The 20,720-nt window shown below is 46.6% G+C and overlaps 1 protein-coding gene across 2 annotated transcripts in view; it reads right to left on the reverse strand.

The window, feature by feature from the left end:
- Window positions 1-246: 246 nt before the first annotated feature.
- LOC148506365 (NFATC2-interacting protein-like) overlaps window positions 247-20,720 on the reverse strand; it is a 45,537-nt gene continuing 25,063 nt past the window's right edge. For both annotated transcript variants that reach the window (XM_088446906.1, XM_088446907.1), the window contains 7 exons: window positions 15,451-15,538; window positions 14,353-14,464; window positions 14,191-14,268; window positions 12,497-12,656; window positions 3,309-3,453; window positions 1,458-1,576; window positions 247-1,160 (listed from right to left, as the gene is read on the reverse strand). In XM_088446906.1, coding sequence (XP_088303032.1) covers window positions 1,005-1,160; window positions 1,458-1,576; window positions 3,309-3,453; window positions 12,497-12,656; window positions 14,191-14,268; window positions 14,353-14,464; window positions 15,451-15,538 — 858 coding nt within the window. In that variant the 3' untranslated portion in view covers window positions 247-1,004. The remainder of the gene's footprint in view (window positions 1,161-1,457; window positions 1,577-3,308; window positions 3,454-12,496; window positions 12,657-14,190; window positions 14,269-14,352; window positions 14,465-15,450; window positions 15,539-20,720) is intronic.

Consider the following 20,720-nt stretch of genomic DNA (forward strand, 5'->3'; position numbering starts at 1 on the left):
AATATGTAAGAAGGTCGACAGGTACAAAAGGTCAACATAATTAAAAGTTTGACATGAAAATGGTCAACTTTTTTTTTTTTTAGCACTAATCTTCTCCCTAATTTTAAACATCTGATGTCTATCTAATCACTATCATCTATAGTCCAGAACCCGAATTCTCCCCTAATTGCTGCAAGCCAGCCAGTCACCCATTAATGCCTGTGGCTCTCAGCCACGAGAGGAGACAAACACATGCAGCCAAGCAGGAATATTCACCAGCTCAGGACCTGGCTCTTTATTGCATATAAAAAAATATTGATCATTTAAGAAAATAGGTTAGACTATTATAGACACTGAATGCAAAAGTAGCCAAATGCATTTTGTTCAGATCTCTGTAGCTTGTCTAAGGCTAAATAGAAGAATTTATAGGGATATTCCAGACAATGCCTCGGCCTCAGGTTCGAGGGTCGTCCATCAGCCATTTAATATGCAGAATAGTTCATATGCTTGCAGACTAACATTGGCCTGTAACGCAACTTCCTGCAGTGTAGGGCCTATTTTGTGGAGGTCCGGTTATGGCTGCCACCGACCGTTATGACATAACAGGGGAACTTCTGTATTTACACATCTAATGAGCTTAAAAACATAAACCTAAGGACATTTGAGGGTGCAGGAGGCTCGTGGTCAAGTCAGGTGTACATCATATTTCCACACCAACCCAAACCATCCAAGAAATTATGAGGCAATTTAGCAGTCTGAAACCTCGTTCCTGAAGACGCTGGGTCATGAGAAATTTGAGGTTCTAAAATCAGATAGGTGTCTGCTAAAAAGAAAATGAAAAATACAGGTCTCGAGCCCTGAGTTGTACATGAAGGGTCCAGCGACACTTATGGAAGACATCTGTCCAACTACTGGCGCTTCCAAACAAGCCGGGCTGAAGCTGGTGATGTTACAATCAGCCAGCAAGTCTGGAGCCTGGCAATTCTTATTCCAGCCGCACGTTCAGTCGTCGTGGAACAATCTGCTCATACCCACGCCTCTATGATGTCATCGCCTTCTAAGCCAAGCTCCTCGGCTGTACTCCTCCCTTTTAGCTTCTTCCCTTCGAACATGAAGCACACGTTTTTAGAGAGGCCCATGGCGGTCCTGTACTGATCCATCAAGGACTGCAGTGGTTCATTCTAGAAAGAACCAGTTCCATTAAGCACAAGACTTTGCAAAGTGTTCCAGTCACCGACAGACAAGCATGTAGCAGCCATTTTGTGAGCTGGACCAATACCCATCAACACAGTCTACGACTTCGCAAGGAAACCGTGCCCCATGCATACTGGTCACTAGGTGTTTAATAGCAACAGTTTCACGTCAACAGGCTGCACCTTTACAAGCCGTCATTGGTTCAGCCCACAAAATGGTGGCCTCCACTCCCCATAGACACGTGCTCCTTAAAGAGACATTCCCTGCCCCTATAGCCCTCTTACCTTCCCAATGGTGACACTGAGGTGGGACTGCCGGTCCTTACCCTGGACCTTGAGACAGATTTGCTCATCGGTCTGATCACCTGATCCTTGCTCCCTGGACGCAGAGAGGACTACGCATTCTGGAAGAACAACAGACACCACAAAAATCAACCAGACATGAAACAGGAAATTCTCGTGTACACCAAATATATATTTCTCAGGTTTTTCCAGATCATTTAAGGCTGCGTGGCAGAAACACTTAACCGCTTATGGTGCAGTTAACACCTATAGCGGTAGTTTCCAAGGCACCCTATCTGTCCAGGTTTTAAGGATATCCATGCTTGAGCACAGGTGACTTAGTAACTCAGTTTGATTATGCCATCTGCAGTCAAGCATGAATATCCTTAAAATGTATACTGTTATGGTGCCTTGGGGGCAGGATTTTGGAAAGCCTGACCTAGACCATTAGAGAAAGCCAGTTCTATGCAGTCTCCTCTCATTATGCCCTGGTGACTTCCTGTTACTCTGTTTGGTGCAATTGCTGAACAGGCCGTTCTGTGACCATTCCGGCTATTCCTGGGGCTATAAGGAAGGTACTTCTCTGGCGCAGATCACTACAGTGACCGACTGCCGCCTTTATTAATTTGTCATTAACTAGCGCACTACAGGACTCTTGTTCTCACTATTATATACCTTTAGTTTATATGCATCTTTAATAGGACCAGCTTTTACTTATTTAACATTTTTAGCGGTTTATTGTTAATAACCCAATCATTTGTTTAGCATTTGCTCGATTTAAAATGTGGCCGGGTACATGTATCCCACATACAGATGTGTCCTCCTACATCTAGCCTCAATGCGCCACGAGTCGAGCGATGCCTGGCTCGACTGAACCGCCAGGTCGCAAGGTGATGGACTAGGAGGCATGAGGAGACTGCTGATATATCCGATATGCGACACTTACATCTGCGTGCGACTGAGCCTGCATACGAAGCACAACGGAACTTGGTGTGGAAAAAAGGCGCGGTACTGTAGCACTTCCTATACAGATTCAGAGACTCAGACGCACAAAGCTATAAAAGTGTCACATATCAAATGAATCAGCCAAGTCTCCTGGTGCGTCCTAGTAGCATTACGGCAAAAAAAAAAAAAAAAAACGCAAAAGGACACTCGGCACTAGTAGAGTAGCACAGGGCCCGGCACGCTGGGACGCGCTGCTTGGCGAGACTTCAACAATGATATAGGAGGACACATCTGTGTTGGTAAGCTACTGCAATATCAGTTCTACTAGAATGTGCCAGGAGGGAGAACTAGTAAACGGCTCCTAAACTAAAATTTAATTTGATCACAAATACAAAAATTGTCTAAGGTCTGTGCCGCCTCCTACGTGCATGCATAGTGAGAGCTGGGGCGGGGCGCATGCTGCCCCTCCAAAGACACACACTACTAGGGTGGACAAATCCTAGCAAGGTGGAGGCATGCAACAGAGCCGGGGGGGGGGGGGGGTCCTGTTACCGGTGTTTGATAATCGTACTCCCCAATATGCGAAGATTTTTTTTTTATTTTTTTTTTATATATAGCCAAGACAATTCTTTGTTATCTACCAGTTGAGGCCGAGGCAGCCAGCTCTATAATGGCCAGTGAGGCTAGATGACACTGACATACAGGACTCATGATGGAATTCCCTTCTCAAATATCTACAGTCCTGGTACACCTAGAACAGCCATATAACATGTAACTAGCAGCAGGTTTGCACCAATCACCTCACATTTCTGTCCTGCAGCCAATAAACACAATTCTAGACATCAGCTATTGAGCTTTTCTCATGAAGCAACAGCCAGGAAATTAGGCTGAAAGATATTCAGTTCTTACCAATTATGTCAGCCACGGAGAGGTTTAGGGCCTTTGGGGTGTCCTGGGTATCGAGCTCTCTGTCCCCATGCAGCAACAGTATCTGCGACGAGTCAACCTCTAGACGAGATGCCATAGACTCCACCAGCTTCTGCAAGGGGTCCGTCTGAAGAGGGACAGCATCATTCAAATAACACCCACCAGTCCAATACACAGGGACATATTTGTATACAAGAGTCACAACATCCAAAGCATACATAATAATACAAATGATGAGATGTGGTAAGAACTTACTTTTTTCTGAAGTCCATAGGGTCCACAGGGATACCTTGGTGTATAGGCGATGATGGGAGTCATCCGGGTACCACGCAGTAAAATTTTTCTCCCAGGTTGCACTGAGTCTCCCTCCTATACCCCGCCCCCAGGACAGAGGGCCCAAGTTTCGTAGCAAGCCAAAAGGAGGATAAAAGAAGAAAGTATGGAAAACTCAAGAATCACATTCTCACACAGAAGGAGACAGAAAACCGGTGACCAGAGCGAAGCCCATCTGAAGCACAGGTGCGTCAGGGTGGGTGCCCTGTGGACCCTATGAACTTCGTAGAAAGATAAAGGTAAGTTCTTACCATATCATTTTCTACTTCAGGGTCCATAGGGTTCCACAGGGATACCTTGGGGATGTCCCAAAGCAGTTCCATTAAGGGTGGGGACGCTCCTGTGCAGAGAGGAGAATATGCCACCCAAAGGAAGCATCCTGAGAGGCAAAAAGGTATCCGATGCATAATACCTCAAAAAGGTCTGGACAGAAGACCACGTGGCCGCCATACAAAGCTGAACAGCCGAGCTGCCCACGAAGGACCCACAGAGTAGAATGAGCAGTAACAGAGGGCGGCACTGGAAGGCCCTCATAAGTGTAAGTCTCAGATCTCCATGCGAATCCACCTAGCAAAAGTTTGCTCATTAGCTGGCCATCCCATATGGTGGGATCTATAGAGTACAAATCAGGGGTCTGACTTCCGAAGGGAACAGGTACGATCCACATAAATCCTGAGGGCGCGTACCACACCAATGAGGCCTCATCTGCCGAGAGGTCTGGGGAATTAAAGGCCGGTACCATAATTTCCTTATTAATGTGGAAACTAGAAACCACCTTAGAAAGTAACCCAGGGAGAGTCCGAAGTACCGTCCTGTCCTGGGGAAAAACCAGAAAAGGGGGACGACAAGAGCCCCCTAAAACTGACACTCTTCTGGCAGAAGCAATAGCCAGAAGAAATATAGTCCTAGAAGTAAGCCATTTGAGATCCACTGAGCCCAGGGAATCAAATGGGGGGCCCCGGAGGGCCCTAAGGACAACAGCCAAATCCCAAGGCACCACAGGAGGGACAAAGTCAGTCTGAATGCAAAGAACCCCCTGTAGGAAAGTGCGGATATCAGGAAGAGGAGCAATCCTACGTTGGAACCACACTGAAAGGGTAGAGACATGCACCTTCAGTGAGGCAAGGCGGAGACCAAAGTCCAAACCCACCAGCATGAGCATGTTAACTATAGAGCCAGAAAAACCCTTGAACCTTAGGAGGGATGTCTCAAGAGCCATGCCGTCAAAGACAGACAACCCAGGGCCGGTAAGGGCAAGGACCCTGAGACAACAGAGTCGGATGTTGAGGCAACAGCAACTGAGTGTCCATGGAGACTCTGAAGATCTGAATACCAGTGACGTCTGGGCCACCAGCAGGACAGTGCCTCCTTGTTTGAACTTCTGAAGTACTTGAGGAAGAAGGGAGATTGGAGGAAACAGGCACGCAAACTGCAAGGTCCACTTGACTGACAGAGCGTCTACCAGGAGAGCCTTGGCATCTCTTGTTCTGGATCCGAACACCGGTAGCTTGTGATTGTGTCGGGAGGCCATGAGGTCCATCTCTGGAAGGCCCCACTTGTCCACTAGGAGCTGAAAACACTTCTTGGTGAAGAGACCATTACCCGGGATGCACGTTGTGACGGCTGAGGAAGTCCGCTTCCCAATTTAGAACTCCTGGAATGAACACTGCCGATATGGCTGGGAGAGGACCTTCCGCCCATGTCAGAATGCGTGGCACCTGTCATTGCTGCCTGACTTCAAGTTCCTCCTTGAAAGTTTAAGTAAGCCATGGTTGTGGCGTTGCGTGCCTGAGCTTGCGCGGCTTTCCAAGTAGTAAGTCTGGCTTGCTGCAGGGCCCTGTAGACCGCCAGAAGTACAAATATGTTGATTGGCAGGGCAGACTCCTCTGCTGTCCACAGTCCCTGAAATGAGTGGACCTGTCACTGCGCCCCAACCCCAGACACTGGCGTTCGCCGTCAGGAGGACCCAGTCCGGAATCCAAAAGGAGCGCCCCCTGGTGAGACGACATGTCTGCAGCCACCAGGCAAGGGACAGACACACCTCTGGAGAGTGCACCATCGTTTGTGCTTTTATCCAATGGGGTAATCAGTTCCACCTGGAGAGGATCAAATTCAGCAGAGGCCTGGAATGAAACCAGGCATATCCCACTATGACGAATGTCGATACCATGGATCCCAGTACTAGCATTGCTGAGTGGACTGACACTCGGCGACTGTGGAGGCATCTGCGTACTCACATCTGCAAAGTGGAGATCTTTTCTGCGGTCAGAAAATTCTCTGCTGTTGAGAATCCAACAGAGCTCCCAGATAGAGCCTCCTCCATCTGGGACTTCCTTCAAAGGATCAACTACCCGTGCACCTGAAGCACAGATATGGTCAGCTGTAGGTGGTGGTTAAGTACCCCTGGAGATCCTGCTAACAGTAAAAGGTCGTCCAGGTAGGGTAACAGGCGAACCCCCTTGCAGCCGCAGATGGGCTGTCATTACTGCTATAATCTTGGTAAACACCAGAGGCCAAGTGGCAGAGCCCAAAACTGGAAATGTTGTTGCAGTACAGCAAACCTGAGAAAAAGCTGGTGATTCAAAGCAATTGGGATATCCAGGTATGCATCCCGAATATCCAGTGACACCATAAAATCCCCAGGTTCCATAGCCAGTATGATTGAGCGTAGGGTTTCCATCCTGAACCGAGGTACCATGGGGAATTTGTTCAGGGACCTGAGATTGAGGATAGGCCAATGGGATCCGTTCAGTCATTGAACCAGAAAGAGATTGGAATAATAACCTCTGGGGCAACGGGACAGGTACTATGACTCCTGCTTGAAGCGAGGATTGTACAGCCTTCTGGATTTGTAAGGCCTTGTCTTTGACTGAAGGCCCATGCAGAAAAACTGATGGGGAGGTCTTATGTGGAAGGAGAGGACATACCCATGAGAGACTACTTCTCTTACCCAGGTGTCTGCGGTGGTCTGACACCAATACTGGGTGAACTGAAGAAGTCTGCCTACCATCCTGGGATCCCCCAGGGGTAGGCCCGCCCAGTTAGGCTGAAGATTTATCCTTGGACTTGGAAGCAGACTTTTAGTCAGGGCCTGTGTCTTGGGTTTAACAGCCTTTCTGGTATCTGACAGCCTTGGGAAGGCCTGACCTGTGTGCTAACCCTGAGGACGAAAGGAAGGTGTAAGGCTTCGCCGAAGCCGAAACGCTGAATTAACCGCCGCCAACATGGCCACAATCCTGTCCATGTCAGGACCGAACAATACCTCCCCAGTGTATGGCAAGCATTGTAAGCCTTTCGAGGAAAATATCTGCCCTCCAAGAACGCAACCACAGGCAAACAGCGAGCAGACAGCTGCAGCCGAGACACCGGAAGTCAGTTGAGGGAAGAGATATATATATCTATCCATATAGATCTATAGAAACATAGAATTTGACGGCAGATAAGAACCACTTGGCCCATCTAGTCTGCCCCTTTTCATGTATCCTTTAGGCAACTTCAACCCTATTTACTCCTTACCTCTCTCAAGGATATTCTTATGTTTATCCTAAGTGTGTTTAAATTGTTCCACTGTTTTAGCTCCAACCACCTCTGATGGGAGGCTATTCCACTTATCCACTACCCTTTCTGTGAAGTAATTTTTCCTCAAATTTCCTCTGAGCCTCACTCCCCCCAGTGTCAGTGCATGTCCTCGTGTTCATGTACATCTCTTCCTCTGAGCCTCCCTCCCTCCAGTCTCAGTGCACGTCCTCGTGTTCTTGTACATCTCTTCCTCTGAGCCTCCCTCCCTCCCTCCAGTCTCAGTGCATGTCCTCGTGTTCTGGTACATCTCTTCCTCTGAGCCTCCCTCCAGTGTCAGTGCATGTCCTTGTACATCTCTTCCTCTGAGCCTCCATCCCTCCCTCCAGTCTCAGTGCATGTCCTCGTGTTCTTGTACATCTCTTCCTTTGAAGAATGCTTCCCTCCTGTTCCTTGTTAAAACCCTTCATGTATTTGAAAGTTTCTATCATGTCCCCCCTTTCCCTTCTCTGTTCCAAACTATACATAAGATCTTTTAGTCTTTCTAGGTAAGTTATGTGCTGTAGGCTATGCACCATTTTAGTTGCCCTTCTTTGTACAGTCTCTAATGTGTTTATATCCTTCTGGAGATATGGCCTCCAGAACTGAACACAGTATTCTAGATGAGGACGTACCAAGGACCTATACAGTGGTATTATCACTTCTTTCTGCTACGGATTCCTCTCCCTATGCAACAAAGCATCTGACTTGCCTTCCTCATTGCTTTGTTACATTGCTTGCCTGCCTTCAAGTCATCGGAAATGGTGACGCCTAAATCCCGTTCCTCCTCTGTATTTTCCAATATAGTGTCCTTGATACTGTATTCAGCCTTTAGGTTATTGGGACCCAAGTGCATGATTTTGCATTTTTTGACATTAAACTGTAGTTGCCATGTTCTTGCCCATTCCTCTAGTCTACCTAGATCACCAATCATTTGTTTTACCCCTCCTGGTGTGTCTACCCTGTTGCATACTTTTGTGTCATCTGCAAAAAGGCATAGTTTCCCTTTATTATTTGCAATATCACCAACATAGATATTAAAAAGCACTGGTCCAAGTACTGACCCCCTGGGGTACTCCACTGGTTCCCTTTTCCTCCTGTGAATACACTGCATTTACTACAACTCTGTTTCCTATCCTGCAACCAAAATCTTATCCATTCAACAGTCTTCGAATCCAATCCCAAGCTTTCCAGTTTATTTATCATTCTGCGATGCGGGACAGTGTCAAAAGCCTTAAAGTCTAGATAAGCTACATCTACGCCCCCCCTTGATCTATTACTTTGGTCACCCAGTCAAAAAAGTCAATAAGATTTGTTTGGCAGGATCTTCCATGAGTAAATCCATGCGGTTTGGGATCCTGTAAACTGTTGGATTTGAGATATTCCACCACTCTCTTTTTAATAGTGTTTCCATAATTTTTCCCACTACTGATGTAAGGCTCACTGATCTGTAGTTACTTGCACACACACACACTTCCAGCAAACCTTCACCTTCCCAACCATCAGGAAAGAAATGGAAGGCATAGGTAACAGAGCACTTGTAATTAACCTTATTACACGTGAATCCACTGCAGGGCAAGAGTTCCATTTCGTGCAATAAACTCCAGGAAATGGATAACACGCAGCCAAACATCCGTTAGGTTGATATTCATTGAATAATACCACGGTACGCCACAAGTCCAGCCATCACGTAACGTTCCATGGCGCGACACACAGGCCTGAATGGCGCGCCATGAACAAACTAGCTGGGCACATCTGTACCTCTTACCGGCGTTCGCCATGTAGTGTGATCAACTAAATGATCGGACAAAGGGAACTCCGCAGAAGCAGTCCTTTATCTGTACAAATAAAGCCTGCTTGGGCAGAGGAGCTGGTTTGTCATCCTCCACGACCCAGATGGCTCTGTCCACACTAAAGCAAGAATATGTTTCGCGCCAGCGAAAACCTCTGCATAAGCGAAAAGGACTCGCGTAGGCGAAAAAGCCTCACACCGGCGAAAACCATCCGCCTACCCAGCGTCAAATACACGGGGGAACATATCGAGCAGGCGAAAAGCTGCTATACGCGGAAATCGCATAAAGCGTGCCCCATGTTGGCTTAAGGGATATCCCTGCAACATGGAATGGAGGGAGCCGTCAGGTTCTACACTGAAGTAGAGAGAGAGAGCATCTACCCATGGTGGCAGCACAGGAGGAAGCTGTCTAGCTGTAATCTGTTGGAGCATCTGACAGTCCCTGTGAGACCGCTGTGTTACCCCTGAGGAAGGAAAAACAGCTCCTGTACCAACTCCTCCTCGCTTAAACCTGCCGCTCACTATTGCAGTATGGCAGACTGAATGCAGCAATGTGCGCATTACTATACCTGACAGACATAACCGCAGAGTAATAGCACACAGTATGGCACTGGGTATAATGCTACGAGTGAGGTATGTATGGTTGGTGGGTATGTATGGATATGTATGCGTATGCATGTATATAGTAGTAAGGCAAAATACTGGTCCTGTCTGATGCTTGGCAAGCCGCAGGAGCTTACTGCTCAGATATGGCAGAGTGCAACACTCAACAGTATGTGACAACACTCACATACTTTTTACATACAATCACATACACTACTGCTCCCATCAGATGCTGTTTTATTGATTGCCACAGCACAGTTTTGAAAAATGTATACTCGGTAATTATCACTACTGCTATATTAAGAGTAATTTCTATAAAGAAAGTTAGGAATGTATTGTGAATCTGTGATGGTCCATTCCCTTCTCACAAATTGTTTATCTTAGACTTTATTGCATCCCAATTTAGTGTGTGTGGAGCTCTGGGGGTGGGGTCCCAATCAGTGAGCACACAGAGACATGTTTGTAACTTTAGTTATTAGAGCTCACTAAAGCTGCATAGACGTAGGCTGTTAGATGAAAAGTGTTAGATTATAAGTGTAATTACAATTTGATAACTAAGTCGGATTTACGCCGGAGGAAAACTGGAGGAAAAACTCGAAACTAGAACACTTTCTGAATGACAACAAGCAACTTAATTATGTGAATTACCAAAATCACCATCTTCTGCTTCAGGATTATCCAGGAAACTCCTTACTACATTCACTGCTTGGACACTGCAAATACTCCCTATATGTGAGCTGCTCTTGTTGATTGATCTTTGTTGATCATAACACCTCTGACTGGATCGGCTCGGGTACTTTGTAATTTTGCCCTCATACTACATAAATTCTTGTTTGTATTGCCTTTTCCCATTGCGTCACATCTATCCACTTTAATCATTTGTTTAATAACTAATTCCTTCTCCCACTACTCACATACCTCTCTTTATATATCACTTTCAGAGCTGCGCTCATACATTAGCAGCGCTGTTCCTTTTATCTCTATTTTTGAACATTTAACAACTTTAATCCACACAGCCTCCACATATCACAGCCTCCACATCACACAGCCTCCACATCACACAGCCTCCACATCACACAGCCTCCACTCCAGTTTTCATCTCACTTATTACCTCGTCCACAGCATGAACACTCTTACTTCAAACACCCCCAATATTCAGTGCCCACATAATCCTCTGCTTTATCCATCCCTATCCTCCCCCTCCTGTCTCCTATGCTTGTTCTTCCCCCTTTTTTCTCTCATCACTCTGCTTTCCAACCCTCTGCTTCTTTCCCCCACCATTACTGTTCCTCCACTCTCAACCACCTCCGTCCCTCCATGACCTTGCTACCCCACCACTATGCCCACCTGGTTCTGCCTGTCACCTCCAGGGCTGCCAAGAGAAATTCTGGGCCTGGGTACTGCAACATGCTGTGGGACCACAGCATGTTGGGCATGGCTGCACCCATTTGTGGGTGGGTCTAGCATGTGAGATGTACCCACTCTCGCACGCTGACCAGAGAGAACTGTGACATTGCCATCCAAGAAAATGACCGCCGGAGACCTCAGAGGTGGCGTGGCCCGAGGAGGAGAGCAGCTCAGCGTAGCCAGACCGCAGTGGAAAGGCGCGCTTTAGCTGAGAGGAGGAGCCGGCTGTTAGACAGGGAAGGTAACCTCCCCATGCCAGTGTTTAACCCCGGGACGCTGGGGCATATCTGCTTCACTTCAGCCTGCAGTCCCTGGTGGCCTAGTGGAAGCGTAGGACTCAGTGCCTGGCTCCACATGCCGTCATCCCCAGGGAGCCCCCAGCCCTGGGGGAAAAGGACTGCGTCTCAGAGGGCCACCGCAGCTTACCTTGGTCCCTGCAGCGACCGGCCGCAGTCCAGGGATCCTCCGGGGTCCCTGCTAGCCAAGAACCCACAGAGATCCCCAAATCCGTAGCCTCAGCGGGGTTACGGAGCGGCAGCGCGGACATCCCCTGGACTGTCCGCTCTACAGAAAAGAAGAATCTCCTTTAAAATAGAAAAAATCTTCAGGGGCTGTTACACAACCCCACCGCGTTCAGTGACCCGACTCCAGCCGGGCACCCAACGAAACTGAGGTGCCTCTGGCCCGGGGGTGGGGTATAGGAGGGAGACCCAGTGCATCCTGGGAGAAAAATGTTACTGCGTGGTGCCCGGATGACTCCCATAAACATCTATACCCCAAGGTATCCCTGTGGATCCCTATGGACCATGAAGTACAAAAACGGATAGATGACCCGATAAAAGAGCTGGCATAACCCTAGTCCCCTGTGAAAAATTACGGCTACACCTTATCCAGTGCCGGAACAGACTGAGGGCCCGATTCAGCAAGGAACGCAAAGGAGAGAACACACGCACTTGGCCGATGTTTGTGTAGTGCGCATGCATCGCATTGCACGTGTGCACTAGCCAGTCTGATCGGGTTAGGGTACGCAGACTACACGCAGTGTGTATGCAGACCCTTCCAATATTGATTGACAGGAAGTGCCATTTGTGGGTGGTGACGGGGGTGGTCAGGTGAACTCAGGCGTGCCTGTGCGTTGGGACGCAGTTATAGGGGCGTGCATAACTAAGGCAGTGCGGCGGCATACGCATCCATAGCGTAAGCTGTACACAGGAAGCGGGCAAAATCCTGCAGCAGGTCATCCACTATTGTGCGTATAGGTCCGATGGTTCTCGATGTTACCGATGTTTACGCCATCTTGCGTACTGATCAGGCTGTGAGTAAAGGGAGATAGGCGGCTTAATGTGGGGCTGGGCGTCTGCAGTCTCCGTGCGTATGCACTGATTAGCATATTCTCGCATCGGCCGGGTGCGTGCTTCTTCTAGCGTACGTTCCCTGCTGAATCAGGCCCTGAAAGACTTCATTCCAGACCGCTACTCACCGGCCGGATGTTTATGCGGAAGATTTCCCCTCTCCGCCGCACTTTTATGGTCAGCTCCGGGGCTGGACTGCTTCCGACCATGATAACATCATTGTCATCGCTGATGGAGTTATGTGACGGGGACAGGACAGTACCCAAATCTAGCCGGGCTTCGATCTCCCTGCCAAAGAGTAAGTGAGTTCAGGTGAATACAGCAAGCAGGGGACTTGGCTGGGAGATCAGCAGTAAGAAATCTGAATTTCACAGTACAGAAGCCTCGTTAGCCCTCACTAACTGAAAGTGAAGTCTCCAGGACAGGATAATGCATTCAACTTTTTATACTGGGAAGAGAATGGGACAAAAACATAAATATATATTTATAGTCTATCTACCTGCCCACCCTATGCTGGCTTCTGGCCTCCATGTAAAGGTAAGGTTCCCTTACATACTGCTACCTTTGGGCCTGATTCAGAACCGCTCGTTCGTTCCGACCGATGTTCGCACAACTGCGCATGCGTACGGATTTTAATACGCATGCGCGAACCAGTCAGTGCGGCCAAAAATCGTTTGTTCGCTATATAGCGAGTGCCTGCTATTTTGAGTGACAGGAGGAGGCGTATGCGGGTGGTAACAGGGGAAGGTGCTTGAAAACGGGGAGTGGAGATCAGAACGCAGGCGTGCTTAAAGGTCAAAACGGGAGTTTTATGGGTGTGCATAATTAATACAGGAGCGTCATTGACCACGTCACTTGGTTGATTTATAGTCAGAACTGCTCGCAAGATTGCGGTAGGAAAAACCAACCGCAAGAATAGCGAGCAGTTCATACGCTGTTCGATGTACTCGATTAATCTATTAAATAGCGGACATGACGTATGGTGCGAGCGGCCAGGGGGCGTCTTTTTCAAAATTCCGACCGCAGGATTTGTTCGGTCGTTCAGACATAGGCGTGAACAGACCGCAAAATGCGAACGGTTCATTTGAATAGCCACCCCTTTTTAATGAACGAGCGAGCGCAAATAGCGTCTGGCTCTGAATCTTTGTCCACTCCGGGTAAGCCAGCCCCTAATGCCAGAGTCTCTCAGCAGGTAACCGTCCAGAAAACTTTCTTCCAGGAATCCAGACAAATCTATTTACACTCTAACAGTCCAGTGTGGCAGACAAACCAGAACTACACGTGTCCTCATACATCTAGCCTCAATACGCCAGGCAGCTCGACTTGCCTGGTGCGAGTGTGCCGCCAGGTCCCATGTTACTCTACAAGCGTGTGGAGTCTTTTCTGCCGAAAATACGTCTAAGTCGCAATGTGACTCGGACGCACCAGGAGAGACTGGTGATTAATTTGATTTGTGACACCTGTATATCTGCATGCTATTGAGACTGTATATGAAGCACAACGGAACTTGGAAAGAGAAAAAAAAAAAAGCTGCGACTGCTTTGTATACAGATTCAGAGACTCGGATATACAAGTGTCGCATATCAAATTTATCAACGCAGGTCTGCTGGTGCGTCCAGGTCACACAACACTGCAAATTAGACACTTTAGTCAAGTAAGACGCCTGGTGCTAGTAGTGTCTCACGGGAACTGGCGCACAGAAAGGGGCTTTTAGCACATCTACAGCAAAGACGTATAAGGATACAGCTTACCAACATGGAAGCTCGGAAAAGACCCGGAGCTCATCAGATTTGAAGATGTGAGGATGTGGAGGATACTGTACCTAAATTTCTTGTTCATACGACCCTTCCTTACTGGCACCTTTGGGGTGGGGGGTGGCGAAGGTGAAGAGTCACGGATCCTATGGAAGAAATAATGCTGAACACCACCATACTAGTGCTGTGGGGGAAGACAACAAGCCTACAGACTGGGAACCAGTGGTCACCTCTGACACGGGGCATCAGATTTCTCATTCTCTGCATCAGAGTCAGACAGATCATACGTCGGCATTTTCACCTCTGTGGGCTGTGCTTCTACAATTGCTTCATTCTCTAGGTCTGAGGAGGGGGGAGACATCGAATTACAGGGCTTGAATCAAGAAATTACCTGATACAAAGCACTTTCAAAAGCAATATGATACATGTACACTTCTTTATTCATCATGTCAGTGTCTACACCGCTAGTGTACACTAATGTCTCTTCGAACAGGGGTGGTCAATAAGGGAATTGGTATGAAATACCGCCGGCAGCCCGACATCAGCAGAGATCCCGGCAGCGGAAGCCCGACAGCGCTGGAAATCCCGATCGTGGATAGGTAAGTATTGTCTAACCTTAACCCCCCCCCCCCCCCCGTGCCTAACCCTAACCACCCCCTTCCCCGCTGCCTAAACCTAAGTCCCCCGGGGGGGTGCCTAACCCTAAGTCCCCCCCGGGGTGCCTAACCCTCCCTCCCCCTAGCCTGACCCTAACCCTCCCAGGGGGGTGCCTAACTCTAAGTCCCCCCCCAGGAGCCCTAAACCTAACCTCCCCCCCCCCCCCCCCCCGCGGCTGTCCGCTCGCGGCGTCCGGCATCATGGTCGGGTAAATGCCGGGCGTCTACATCTAGACACCCGGCATTTCACCCTTGCCGGGATATGACAGTCGGGAAGCCGGCTGCCGGTATTTAGGCAGTCGGCTTCCCGATTGCATACCGCAATAAGCAGCCCTCCAGCTGTTGAACTACAAATCCCAGCATGCCTTGCAACAGTTTAAGCATGGCCAAATAGCAAAACTGTGGCACGGAATGCTGGGATATGCAGTTCTACAACGGCTGGGGGGGGGGGGGGGGGTAGTTATTGCCCACACCCATTTTAGAACCTACTACAGTTATCTAAACACATACATTCCTAATCCGGAGAGGTCATCTGACCACCCAATTACTGCCTACCCCGCCCCAAGTAGTGATCTAACCCCCTTCCTCCATTACTGCCTACTCCATCCCGAGGGGACTTCTAATGCCCCCTTCCCACTACTGCCTGCTCCACCCCAAGAGCTCACAACTCACCATCGCAGCCCTGTTTCATCTGCAGCTCTTTCTCCATTTGAGCCAAGGTATTGGGGCCATCCGAGAGCAGCTTCAGAGAACTGTTCACCTGGCGGAACAAGACAGGAGCTAGACGGACGATACTGAGCGACACATTTAGGTGTAATGCGGTGAGGGCTGTCTAGTGGGCTAAGGCAATGCAGACAGACAAGTCACAGGTTCCAAACCCACCATGAGAACATCACATCTAGTTTTCAATTAAATAAATCTAGAAATTATATCTTAAACACAATTAAAATATACCAATAAAATTTTTATCTACAATTAGTACTACTAGAATATATAAGAAATAAATCTATTCACATTATAGGTTCCAATAGTATAATGGGTTAATTTTCTAAAACACCAAACTACCATAAAACCGTATTTTCTCTTTTTATATTGATCAGTGGTTTAATAGTAATTACAAATCTGCAGACTATGGGCTGTATTCAAATTGCAGCGTATGCAATTTTCGCCTATTTCAATTATCCCCGTATTCAATTTCAAAGACTTTTTGCCAGTGCGAATAGTCTTTGTAAAAAAAATGGGGATAAGTTTTCACCATGTTATACATGGCGAAAAAAAGATGCAGAATTGGGATTTAGGGGTGCAAGCTTTAAAAAACAAAAAAAAACAACCTGCACCCCTGGGAATGTCCCCTAAAATTAATGTGTGTCCAAAAAAATCGGGACACCAAAATAAAAATTAACTTGAATTTTGGGGTTACCAAAAAAAAAAATAATGGGGGACAAAATCCTAAAGTAGCTAAATAGATTCCATAAGGGTTCCCAAGTATGCGGCAAGTGTTTTCTTCATTGCTGGAGGTAGCGGCAGGTGCATTTTTGAAAATTTTTGAAAAATAACTTTAGGACCTTAAACATATGCTTACCCCCATTTTCATGTACCCCAAATTTGATGGGACTAGTTAGATTATCTTTTTTTAAAAAAAAAATTAAATGCTATTCTTCACCACTTCTTCTAAAGCCACATTTATGCCCTTTTCCGCGGCTATTAAAAACCCAGACTTCCTTCAGCAGGCAAAAACGGGGGTACCCATGGTGATCCCCCATGTCTTGACATCTTATGGGGGGGGGTTCTAGGAACATTTCCCGAAAATTCCCTGGATTTTTCCGATACTTAGTTTTCCGCTACTTAGTTTTCCGCCGGCTCCCGTTTTCGCCGGATCCAAATTTAATACGGGGATAAAGCGGGCACACGCCCAATACCTTATCCCTGAAAAACCTGCGATGCTGGCGAAAAGTCCGACCTCTGTCTTTTCGCCATCAAATTTAATACGGGCCTATAGACCGAAGCATAGTTTTGTAATAATTCAGATTAATTAAAGATTAATCGCTAAAGAACAATTCAGACCAATCGGTGGCAGGGAATTGGTATGAAATACTGACAGTGGGGATTCTGGCGGTCAGAATCCTGACACAGGGATCCAGACAAGGGCTAACATACCGACACTTGGTGGATATGCTAATCCTACCCCTCTCCCTACCCTAACCTCCCCCTAGTGTCTGAGCCTAACCTCCCCCTTCCCGCACCCTAAACCTCCCTCCTTAGCCTAACCCTAAACCTAACCCTCCCCCCTACCTTCAGCATCCCGGCGATCGGGATACCAGCGTCGGCACTCTGATCGGCATCGGCATTCTGGCGCCGGTATTGCAAGCGCCAGCATCCAGATCGCTGGGATGCCGAACGCATACCGGTGACAGGGTACCTAGAGAGAATATCCAATTGGGTTCTCTTACAAATGAGATTAAACCCATCACCCCCCTTTTGCCGTGGATCTAAGATTCTATGCCCTGAATGCTGAACACTGACATCGCCGTAGTTTCAATCTCACGTGCTGAGAGACTTTGGGCCGAATTCAATTCAATGAGATGAATAGCCGCAGGAGGGAGCTCCAAAGCTATTCAATACACCGCGTTGTTTGGGTGGCTAAAGGATTTCTTCTCGTACCCCCCTGGGGATGTGAGGAGCAATCTGACAAAAGTGCCAGCCATGCAGCAGTTTGCCGGCATAGCGCGGTGTTAACAGCCGCACACCAGGCACTTTAGTGAGAGAATGCCGGTTACTGCGCCTTAACACCCAGGTTAAGTCGTGAGAACCAGCACTCTCAGCCTTAACAGACTGTCGACAAAGCAAACAGCGCGGTGCATTGAATAGCTGCGGGAGCTCCCTCCCGCAGCTATTCATCATGGCACTGAACTGAATTCGGCCCTATGAGAACTGAAGACAATCTCCTATAGAATTTAGTATTTAATTTCTTCAGGAAGATATTCAGTAGTTTGGACCCGGTGGGTAACTAATCTAATCGGATTCCTCCCAGCTCATCCCGGTGGTGCGCACGCCATTCTGAGCATGTGCAGAATGACGCCAGAGGGACTTCCGGGGCATAAACCCGGAAGTCACTTTAGGTTATGTTGAGTAAAACTTAAATTTCTTTCTAAACCCATCACCTGTTCTAGTGTTAATTTCAAAAATGTGTTCAGTATTCCTTTTGGGAAGTCCCAACTTCCATTTCCAGTTCGTTTAGATTATTAATTGCCGCATTATCAGAAGTATCCAAAAACACTGGTATACCAATATCACCTTAGCTTTAAGAGATTTCTTTCTAAAAAGTACCTTTCCCTAGAAAGATCTGTTATACATATTTAGCTCAATATAGAATTCAAAAAGATTAGGCTCTTTAGCAGGTGCATATTGCAAGCCTTTAGATGTCAGATCCTCCTCACTTTCCAGCAGGATTCTAGAGGAGAAGCTAAACGAGCCATTATTTTTTAGTTTTTTTTTTTTTTTTTTTACATATTTGTCGATATTTTTTTCTTTCTTCCCCTACTTCCTCTAAATTAACCTCTCTGTTCTGATTCTTGACTTAATACAATAAATCTGCATTCAATTGTTGCAAATTGGACCCGGGTCCTTCTCTAAACAAGCTGTTGGACCCGGGTCCTTCTCTAAACAAGCTGTTGGACCCGGGTCCTTCTCTAAACAAGCTGTTGGACCCGGGTCCTTCTCTAAACAAGCTGTTGGACCCGGGTCCTTCTCTAAACAAGCTGTTGGACCCGGGTCCTTCTCTAAACAAGCTGTTTTTGTAGTACAGGGTAGTGGTCATTGTTTCAGGTCTTAATCCTTTCAATTCAGTAAGATTTTCCAGCTGCCAATTGTTGAGAATCAATTGGGACATTAGGTTTACTATTCCAATGATTAGTTCTATTTATATATTTTCCATTTCATGAGGACCTATTGCAGTGTTGGCTAACCTTGACACTCCAGCTGTTGTGGGACTATATATCCCAGCATGCCCTGCCACAGTTTTAGCATGCCCTAATAGCAAAACTGTAGCAGTGCATGCTGGGTTATGTAGTTCCAGAACAGCTGGAGTGTCAAGGTTAGCCAACACTGACCTATTGCATCCTCTGTGGTGAACCATATAAAGTGTCTCGGTAGTTTGCACTTTTCTATACTGATCTGCTGTCCTGCTACCTCCTCTGTTGTAAGACCTCACTTGATCCTTATTATGTGACAATTTCTTATTTTAATTAGCAATCAAGGCCTCCCCATATTCTTCAAATTTCTTATTTAGAACAAAATCATGATCCCTAAAATCCACCCTTATATCAAATGGCTTCAACAGATTTTGTACTTTCAATTTTGATGCAGAAACTTTTTTTCTACAAGCATCAATCAAAATGAACACAAGCCCAAGATCCCATTCCATTTTTAGTTAATTCAGGGTCTTCAAGACCTCTGGGCATCAGTTGACCGTTATTTTGTTATCTTAAGCCAACCAGTATCTAGTCTCAGCCATTAGTAAAACCTCTAATTTATTAAATTGTTGATGCATACCTAAAGTATTCACCGCAGCTGACTCAAACATGGGACGCAATTTGTCGTTAAGTGATAGAAATATTCACAACACTATCTCCAATATTCCTGCCAACAAAAAAATTGCAGCTCAAAATATTCCAGAACATAAAATGTAAAAAATCAGCAACAAACAAACTCAGGCTCAAAAAAATATGAGAATACAAAATAATCACCTTATATTCAATTTATTATATTTAATTGAAAAAAAAAAAAAAAAAAGTTCTCATGGTGGGTTTTGAACCTATGACCTTTTTAGGTCTGCGCTGCCTTAGCCCGCTAGGCTCCCTTTATCCAGAAAAAAACAAAACAAAAACATATATATATATATATATATATATATATATACATACACACACACACATATATCTATACACACACATATATATATATTTTTTTTATTATCATACAAACTCGGCACTCACATGCTTTTCAAACTACAACTCCTTTGAACATAGGGTATGTTGGTTCCAAAATATTGCAATAATTTGTTAAGCTGACCACCGCTTCACGGTCATTCAAGACAAACTTTTTTTTCTTTTTCCAGGTGCTTATTAACCGATATCCCTGGGTGTGGTCCTGTCTCTTTAAGGCAGGACCCAGTTTCATGTTTAAAATGTATGCAAATGTGAGCCAAAGTTGGCAGATCAAGTTCATTTATCTGAGAATCAGTGTAGGGACTGACCAGATGGGAATGACCGTGAAGCGGTGGTCAGCGGTGGTCAGCTTGCAATATTTTGGAACCAACATTCCCTATGTTCAAAGGAGTTGCAGTTTGAAAAGCATGTGAGTGCAGAGTTTGTATGATATTTTTTATGTAGATGGTGTGGTCACATACCAAGGGTACCCCAGATGGTTGAGTGCCATGGATTAAGCCTGATATATATATTATATATATATTTTTAGAAAGACCTCCTGATGATCACCTTATACAAATTTAAATTGAATCCAGCTACTTGTCCACAGGTGTTCATGATTATTTTAATGATTTTAAAATAAGCCTTATGCTATTGGTCAATACAAGTTTAAATAGGTTACCTGACAAGGATTGACTTCTGAAACCCCTCTGAGGAAACCGCCAGGTGTTGTGGGCGGAGAAACGAGTAAGGGCCGAGGTATTGGAATCTCCTAGGACCCCCACAGTGAGGTTTGCCAGAAACCTACGTCGCCTGCTATTCACAAACACCTAAGCCGTGCTCTTCCTCCGCCCTCTACCTACCAGGAGTCATGTCATCCAGCACCGGTCCCTGGCTGGGGTTAGAACATCTCCAGCAGATAGACTGCCACCTGGAGCTATTTGGCGAAAGACAGGCCTAGGGGAGGTTGATTGTAGTGCTGACAGTATATACAGAATTCCAGATCTTATATCTGCA

Source organism: Taudactylus pleione, unplaced genomic scaffold (assembly GCF_031769625.1).
Source record: "Taudactylus pleione unplaced genomic scaffold, aTauple2 ptg000407l, whole genome shotgun sequence".
NCBI classification, from domain to species: domain Eukaryota; kingdom Metazoa; phylum Chordata; class Amphibia; order Anura; family Myobatrachidae; genus Taudactylus; species Taudactylus pleione.